Consider the following 8,328-nt stretch of genomic DNA (forward strand, 5'->3'; position numbering starts at 1 on the left):
TAAATTCCCTCCCTCTCCATTCTCCTCTCGGGATTTTGGGCACGCATGCACACACACACGCGTGCCCAGCGTGAGTTTTAAGTCACCGGATCTGGGACTTGAACCATGGTCGACTACATAGCAGTCCAGCAACATAACCATTACATCATCTACTGGTCCACCATTTTGTTTTTTCTAAGAGAGATTTTTTTGCTATAGGTCACATGCACTCACTGGAAAAACAGAGAGAGGCAGACAGACATATAGTGAGAACTCACCCCCTTCCAGGGAGGATGGCCATGCTCTAATCCCTTCTCCTACATTCTCCTCTTGGAATTTTGGCCATGCACACGCACACATGCCCAGCATGACTTTAAGTCTCTGGGTCTGGGACTCGAACTGCAGTTGATTACATGGGAGTCCAGTGACATAACCATTATGGTATCTGCTGGTCCCATAGTTTTATTATGTTTTTAATTGTGCCTATAATTGTTTCATTACAAGTGTATGTATTACACTGTAACTCATACAATTTTGAATACATATCACTGGCCCAATTATAGGATCATCAAATTATGATTTTTAGTGTCAGGACCCTAATAATTGGCAATTTAAAAACAATGCCATAGGAACAACAACTACTACTACAAAGCTCCACAGATGATTCTAACAACCAGCCAGATTGGAAACCACTGACCTACCACAGTAAAGGGCCAATGTGAGGACATTTTGTTTACGTTCAATTTCATTTTCTTACTTGGGAGCCAAAATATTCTGACAAAGTTCTAGAATCATTCAGAAAACAAAACTCACACTCTAATAAAAAATAACAATTATGCTAGTCACTAATGGCAGAGTTTCTTTCAGAACAAGATTGTTGTTCTGCTAGGAAAACTATTTCAAATTGACTTTAAGATCTACTTCAGGTAAATTGTACTCAGACTGCAAATATATCATCCTTCAAAAAGCTGTTATAGTACAGTATTTATTAGGGTCTACAAATCTTGATTTATTAAATGGACAAAAGATTTGAAGTAGAAAAACTGAAAATGAACTTTTTCACTTCAAAACCTCAGTGTGCCAGGAAACGTACTGCTTCTCATATTAGTACTGGTTTTTCATGACAATCCTGAGTTGAAATCAAATACAGTAGCTGATACTGTTCTCCATCTTTAATCATGTCTTTTTCTGCTTAAAAATATGAATAAAACAGCCTTTGAAGTGAATAAGCACATGGTTGCTCTAAATAACCCAAATAATGCCCAATTTAATTCTGATTCACATTCAGTAGTTATGCAAATTTTTAGCATCTCATTTTCCTCATCTATAAAATGGAATAGTAATGGCATCAAACTCACAGTGGTACTGTAAGCAGTTAGACGATGAGAACAGGTAAACTGTCTTGAATGTGCCTGGTATACAGTGATATTGAGAAATATGTTTTGCCTTTTCTCTTTTTTTTTAGGTTTTTGCCAGAGGGCACATGTGCTTGCTAAAAAGAGAAAGAGGAAGGAAAAGTGAAAAATTACCCCTCAAAGGGGAGGGACACACAGCAGTCTCTTCTGCATTCTCCTCTTGGGATTTGGGGCACTCATGCATACACGCCCAGAGTGATTTTCCAGCCACCAGGTTGAGGACTCGAACTCATGTGAGAATCCAGCACCTTAACCATCATGCCACCTGCCAGCCTTGCTGGATAATAAGCTTTTCATAGTAACCACTCTTCTAAGCTTTTGGGTGATAAAGTCATAGTCTCAGCAATTAAAGGGCACCATTTGAACGTGGATTTGATTTTGAAGCTTATGCTTTTTACTTAATATACTGCCTGCCTCCTTCAGCCATTTCCAGCACACATTAACTCGGAGCCATTTTATATAAAGCACTGGTCTAGACATGGTGCAAATGAAAGAATGAAAAGGACAAGATCTGCCTCTAGATTACAGTATAGAAGAGAAAATTAGAAATGCATAAGAGGTGAAGGCCCATGCCATGAGAAGCATTTAGGGAAGACAGTATCAGTTGACGGATAGTGCAGGACTGGAGGTGGGGGGTCGGATAGTCACCACCATGCTGTAGGGCTTAGGTCAGCTACATGAATGAGGAGGTCATTCAAAAAAGTTCAACAGCAAGAGAAAACTTAACCTTATGAGGATAAGAAAACTTAACCTTCTGGATACATACACTCTAAGATCTCGTTCCCTTCTCTAACGCTGTTCAAGGGGAAGGTGCCCAGAAACACTATCACCAAATATCTACATCTGTAAGTATTGGTGTTCTCTCATCTTTCTGACCCTGAAGACAAGAGTGGAAATAATCCAAATATATGAGTTTATAGTTCCCTAAAGCTGTGTCAGGGGAATGACACCCCACCAAGTTGATAGCAAGAGCTCTGCAGTCCCACCTGGCCAGGTTAGCAGCAGCAGAAAGAGTTCTGTTGCCTGATGGTGACTGGGTAGCCATGGAGGAAAAAAATCCCTGGCATCCATCCAAAGTCCAGTAAGCAGATGGCTCTAGGCATAAAAACCATTATGGTGATTGGCACTTCATTGGGATGCTCTGAGCAAGGAAGGGACCTGGAAAATGTCCTTCTCTGGCTGCCCTTCCTTCTGAGGCATATTGATGGCACAGGATGGGGAAAGGTTCCTGACTGCTGCCAAGGGGAGCAGAAATGGCCTTTAAAATCCAGGTTACTGCAATCTCCTAGGGAGTCAATCTGGTACCTTCCAACAACCGGAGAGCACCTTAAAGATGTATGTGCTGATTTCCTTTAGGACGGATGATATTCAACATATTCCATTCAAAGGCGGCTCAGAGAACAATAATGGATAAAGCTCCATGACACTAGGGGGAGGAGGGGGGTCAGTCCTCTGTAGCCAGGCCTTGCATGGCCGGTGACTGTTGTATGTGCTTTGCACTGGGTGACTAGGTTTGTTAGTTTAAAGGGTCATTACAGTAACAACCTACTTTGTAGAGGTCTTATCACTTGGGATATTTTAGAAGTTGAAGAATATCCATTTCTTCCCTAAAATTTATAAACCTGCCCTATTTATGATATTTCCTAACATTTCAAAAAGATATCTTAACTAATTGGTGTTAAGACATTTATCAATTACCTCACAATAGATACACACACACACACACACACACATGCACACACACACTGCACATTGCTTAGTCTCAATCTGCCTTTGCATAAACTTCTTTGAATCAATCAAAAATAAAATATAATGTCAAACTTCTGGCCTCTATCCCATGATCTTATCAACTCAATTTCAGTAAAAACATCTACCTATCAAAAGTCATTCTGATATGAGATGGACATTGTTTCCGTATGAATTATATCTATATGACATTTAACTATTTTTCACTTTCAAATTAGTTTTTAAATATAGTTAAGAACTACTCTTTCCTGAACAAAACAGTAATGAAATATCATAGCCAAAGTACTCAAGAGTCTTTTGACTTTGATTGCTCTTTAAATAAATTACAGAGGCTGTGCTGTTTTATAAAGAAGTTATTTTAGAGTAGCAAAATCTGGTTGCTATTTTTCAATGCTTGAAACAGTTTAATATAAAGGTTTCTGATTATTTAATAATCTACCCATATTACCCAATAAATGACTAATTTGGAGAGGGGTCTGATCATAACTTTGATCAAAACAAAGAAGCTGTAATAAGTTATTGGTCACAGAAATTATACTATATTATACCAAATTACATTATGTTAACAAGTTAACACTTGATCATGTAAATGTATACCTTTATAAAATACTATGTGAAGTACTATTTTAGTTAAGAAGGACAACTTCATAATTAGGGAATATGTTAGCAATATGCTATTATCAAAATTGAGAGTATAAGAAACCATTTTAAATAAAAAGTGACTAGCATACAAATAAAATAAAACATAGGGGATCAGGGTGAGTGCAGATGAAGTCTAGCCAAGAAATAAAAAGTCAACAAACTCGTGTATTTATACACAGCTACTTTTCAAAAGTATATGATAAAAATTTTTCTTCCCAGGAAAGTAAGTAAAATTGCTAGATACTAAGGGTTTTTTTTAAATTATTTCATCTAATTTCCATAATGTGGAAAGGACTTGGCCCCATTCTTAAGGAATACATTTTCTAACTCTAGTCTCTTACTGCACCCATCTCAGTGAGTAACCCACAACTGCTTAGGCATGGCCTGGGGTCTTGGCTCTATTTCTTTCCTTCAGCTGCATCAGTAGATATAAGGTAGTCTCTGGCCTTCCCTCATAATAGCTTGGGTTAGCTGTGCAGAACTAACTCTTAAGGACAGGCCCCAAATTATAGATTTGATGAGAGAAGGAGTGGTTAAATCTCGGAATCCATCTTTCCAAATTCTTTAAGATTCACTACACCTTTCTCCCCATCTTTATAAATCTAATGGAATCAAGTAGATCTCAGGTTGCTGGCTTACGGAGCTGTCCTTTTATTTCACTTACCCTTTCTCTGATTATTGATGCTACATAACTGGTTAAAGGGGATTTGTGTCTAAACCTCTCAGAGAAATATTGATCTGCAGTGTGTAAAGTTTGAGCTCATTTTAATATGACCCATTTGAAATATGTTTTGATTTTTAATCATTAAGCCCAATTTTCTGGGAAAGGTATCTGAGTAAAATAAAATCCTTCTAAGAATTCACATGCAAATTCATTGCAAGTAAATTTCTCCTGAGTAAACACAGAGCATGCTCTAAAGAAGCACTCTATCCATATTAAGACACAATTATTTCAAATCAATCATAAAATACAAATTTTGAAAAATTAGCTCGTAATCTAGCATTTAAATATGAGTACCTCCAGCCAAGATCTTCTCTTCCAACTCTGCCATTTGTTTCTTATAGGCCCTTAAAGCTGCTTCTTTGAAAGATGGTCGAATTCTCTTTGGCTTTGTGATTTCTACTGGTGGTTCAGGGATGTTTTGGTTTTCATCTTCTCTTATTTCCATTTCAGCTGATGTTTCACTTAAGGGTTCCAATCCTCCTTCACTAACAACATCATCTGCCTGTCCATCATAACCCTCATCTTGTGGGGTTTCATAGGGTGTTGCATATGACGGGTGATCGTATTCCTGCATTTGTTCATCTAGTTCAGTAATACTAGTCCTATTTTCTAACTTAGCAAGGACTTGTTCCATAACTTCAACATAATCTGTTTCATTATCAGCCACCGGTTCACTATAGTCCTCCTCATCCTCTGCTTTGTAGTAATAGGGTTCCGTGTAGACATCAGAGTCAAGTGTAGTACTTGACTCATTTGCAGTTGACTGGGATAATGTCCGAAATCTCCCCATTAAGGAAGAGCCACTGTCCTCATATCCACTGAGACTCTGTGTGCTTTTGTTCCATACTACTTCCAAGGCTGATTTAGCCCTCTGCAGTGTAGATCCAAATTTGGGGAAGCTGAAAGTCTTATCAGAAAGATCAATGCTTAATCGACTGTGCCATGATTTGGGTGGAACATCCTCGGAATCATCACTTTGCAATTCACTTTGACTTCTATACATCATGGACAACTGGTTTTGATTTTGGTACAACTCTTTAGAATTAGTTTCCTGATAAGAATCATATGGGCCAACCCACTGACCCTGTGGCTCATTGTCCAAGCCAGGGCATGGAGATGAGTTATCATCCTGGGTTAAGTCATAGCTCTCTGAGTCATCCTGAAGGTCACTGTGGCACTTTCCCAAGTCTTCTAGATCTTTATTATAAACACTCAGCTGTTGGTCAGACAGACTGTTTGTGTCATCATCAAATGCTTCCTGAGTAGATGAATCCAAGCCTAAATCAGCTCCTTGGTCTACCTGATTCCATTCCTTCCATGGAGAAAGATCCTCATGTAAAGAGAGCTGAGAATCACTGTAATGACTTCGATCTCCGGATGCACACACCATGCTATTGCTCATACCACTATCCACAGTCTCTGTGTTCTCAATTTCACTCTGTCCCTGAATGCCCTGGCCGCTCCCATTCAAACGCTGTTCCTTAGGACTATCATACAAGGTAAGCACACCCTCCTGTTTCCTCTGCCAAAGTTCCCGGTCTGAAGATGACAGGAGGGAGCTTCCATTAGTTCTAATGAAAAACTGACTTTCAGAAAAATCCTCCGAGTAAGATTGACACAATTTGGAAAAGTCAGATTCAGAACGACTAAGTTTAGCAGTGAAAAAATCACTCTGTGAATGCCAGAGAGGGGTCGCATCTGCACGATGAGCTGTGGTTTGTCTTTCCAAGTTACCAGATTCTGGCAACTGTGAGGAAATTTTATCATAATCCGATTTATTTGAAATTCTGCTGCTATTCGCACTTTTATTCTTGGATTTAGCACTGTGTGATTTTGAGCTTGCTTTCGAAGTACTTCCCTTTGTTGGAAACTCTGACTTGGAAAGCACAGCATAACTGTTTCTATTGAGGTCCGATTCCAACTCACCATCACTGTCATCGGGTGACTGCCAGTGGTTCTTCTTGATTTTGGGCTCTGGAGTGGACAATTTTATATCCATGCTCTCATACGTCTGAGAGGATGGTATTCCTTTTTCCTTTCTTTCTCTGACGTCATGAGTCAGAATATCTGTTGAGATTCCAATGCCTGTTCCTTTGAGTTTATATGATTTTTTTAAGACAGAATCTCTTTGCTGAGGGGTTTCAAAGTACACAAGTATGGGTCGAGGCTTTGCATTTGGGCAGTCCCTTTGGTGTCCTATCCTTTGAGCAAATTCAATTTTAATAGCATTTGGTGCATCTGAAAAACCCATTTTATCAATTAGAATTTGGTATACCACACTTTCAGTGTATTCAAATCTTTCTTCAGGCACGTTTAAAAATCTCAAGCTTGCCTTGTTACCTACATGACCCAGATGTTTAATATAATCATGGATGTCTCTGGTTTCCCTCCGAGACTGGACAAACCCTGTCCGTAGCTGTTCGATTTCGCTTTGTACAACCTCTACACTGCTGGAGATCTCATCAATAGAGTGCTTGAGAGCATTAACGTGCCCTCGAAGTTCACAAAGTTCTGTTTCGATCTGACTGATTCCCTGAAGTTCTTTAAAGATCATTTCCATGACATCGTGTGTTTGGCTAATGCAGCCAGAGGAACTGAACCCTGGCTCCAGAGCATTTGTCTTTGGGTTTCGGGCCGTTCTGTCCAAAGACTTGCTTCTTATTCCCCAGGTTTTCTTCATGGTGCTCAGCTCTGAATCTGAGGAAACACACTCTTGACTCTTTTTCCATTTCCTCAGCTTTCTCAAAGCACCTAGTTTTAAGCTATGGAGAGTGCGTTCTCCATCAGAACTACCCTCAGAGGGTGCGAGGCTGCTTGAACTCTTTCTATTGCGTCTAACAGGCATCGTGTGGGTTGATGGTACCTGGTTTTCTGTACTACTCTTTAGTTCATTTAATGACTCTGAGTAAGAACTCTCGATTGAAGATAGCTCTTGAAGCAGATCCTCATTATCACTGTTGATTACACTAATATTCTTTTGAAGGCCATTGGCAATAGCTACTCTGTAACTAAAGGTCGGTGAGAGAGAAAATTCCTTATTAGCCCCGTCTTCTTCTGTCGATAAGTTGCGAGTGGAAGAACACTTTGCAATCTTCTTTACAGTGCTTTTCAGGGTGTTGGAAAATTTGGGGGGTTTGATCTGGCCAACAGTAGAAAAGTCTTGATCTTTTTTCTGGGGATGATTCTCCTTTTTTTTGGTTGTATTTCCCAATTTCTTTGTAAACATTCCTTTGCAAAGCTTATGTAGGTAAGGTAAAATCAAGCTCTTGAAAAGATTAGCTACCATGGAGAGCAATTAGTGCAAGCTTTTCTTCCCCCAAAAGTAAGCAAAGTATTAAGATGACAATCTGTATCTCCAGGGCAGGCATCACTGTTCAGATGTTGTGGGAATCATCGATGGCAACAGGAAGGGCAGCCATGGTGCTGCCACAATGGTGATGATCTGTGAAAATCGGAAGAAAGCTCCATTTATCAAAGACATTCTCTCCTGGAGGAGGGATTTCCTTAATCTCTCTCATTTCCGCATAATTTCATGCAGTGTCTGAAAAAAAAAAAGGAGGGGGGAATGTTAAAAATGAACTATTATAATTCAGTTCTAGAGTTAACCCACTTCTAACATTTTTAAAAATTATAATATAATTATGAAAAATTGCAAAGAGAATAGGAGAATATATGAATTTTTAAAACTAGTTAAAACAAATCAGTATCAATAACTATTACGTTGTCTGGAAAATCATAGTATTTTTCTATGTTTTTCTATACAAAAATGTGTCATTACTTTCTGGATGACCCAATACATTTAAATTTATTGTTTCCCCAAAT

At 38.9% G+C, this 8,328-nt stretch overlaps 1 protein-coding gene across 1 annotated transcript in view; it reads right to left on the reverse strand.

Moving 5' to 3' along the window:
• Positions 1–8,045, reverse strand: part of UNC13C (unc-13 homolog C) — a 656,973-nt gene extending 648,928 nt beyond the window's left edge. The window contains exon 1 of the mRNA XM_006149494.1: positions 4,801–8,045. Within this exon, the coding sequence (XP_006149556.1) occupies positions 4,801–7,792 (2,992 nt within the window). The 5' untranslated portion in view covers positions 7,793–8,045. The remainder of the gene's footprint in view (positions 1–4,800) is intronic.
• Between the last annotated feature and the right edge of the window lie 283 nt (positions 8,046–8,328).

This window comes from Tupaia chinensis, unplaced genomic scaffold, assembly GCF_000334495.1.
Source record: "Tupaia chinensis unplaced genomic scaffold, TupChi_1.0 Scaffold000266_1, whole genome shotgun sequence".
NCBI lineage: Eukaryota > Metazoa > Chordata > Mammalia > Scandentia > Tupaiidae > Tupaia > Tupaia belangeri.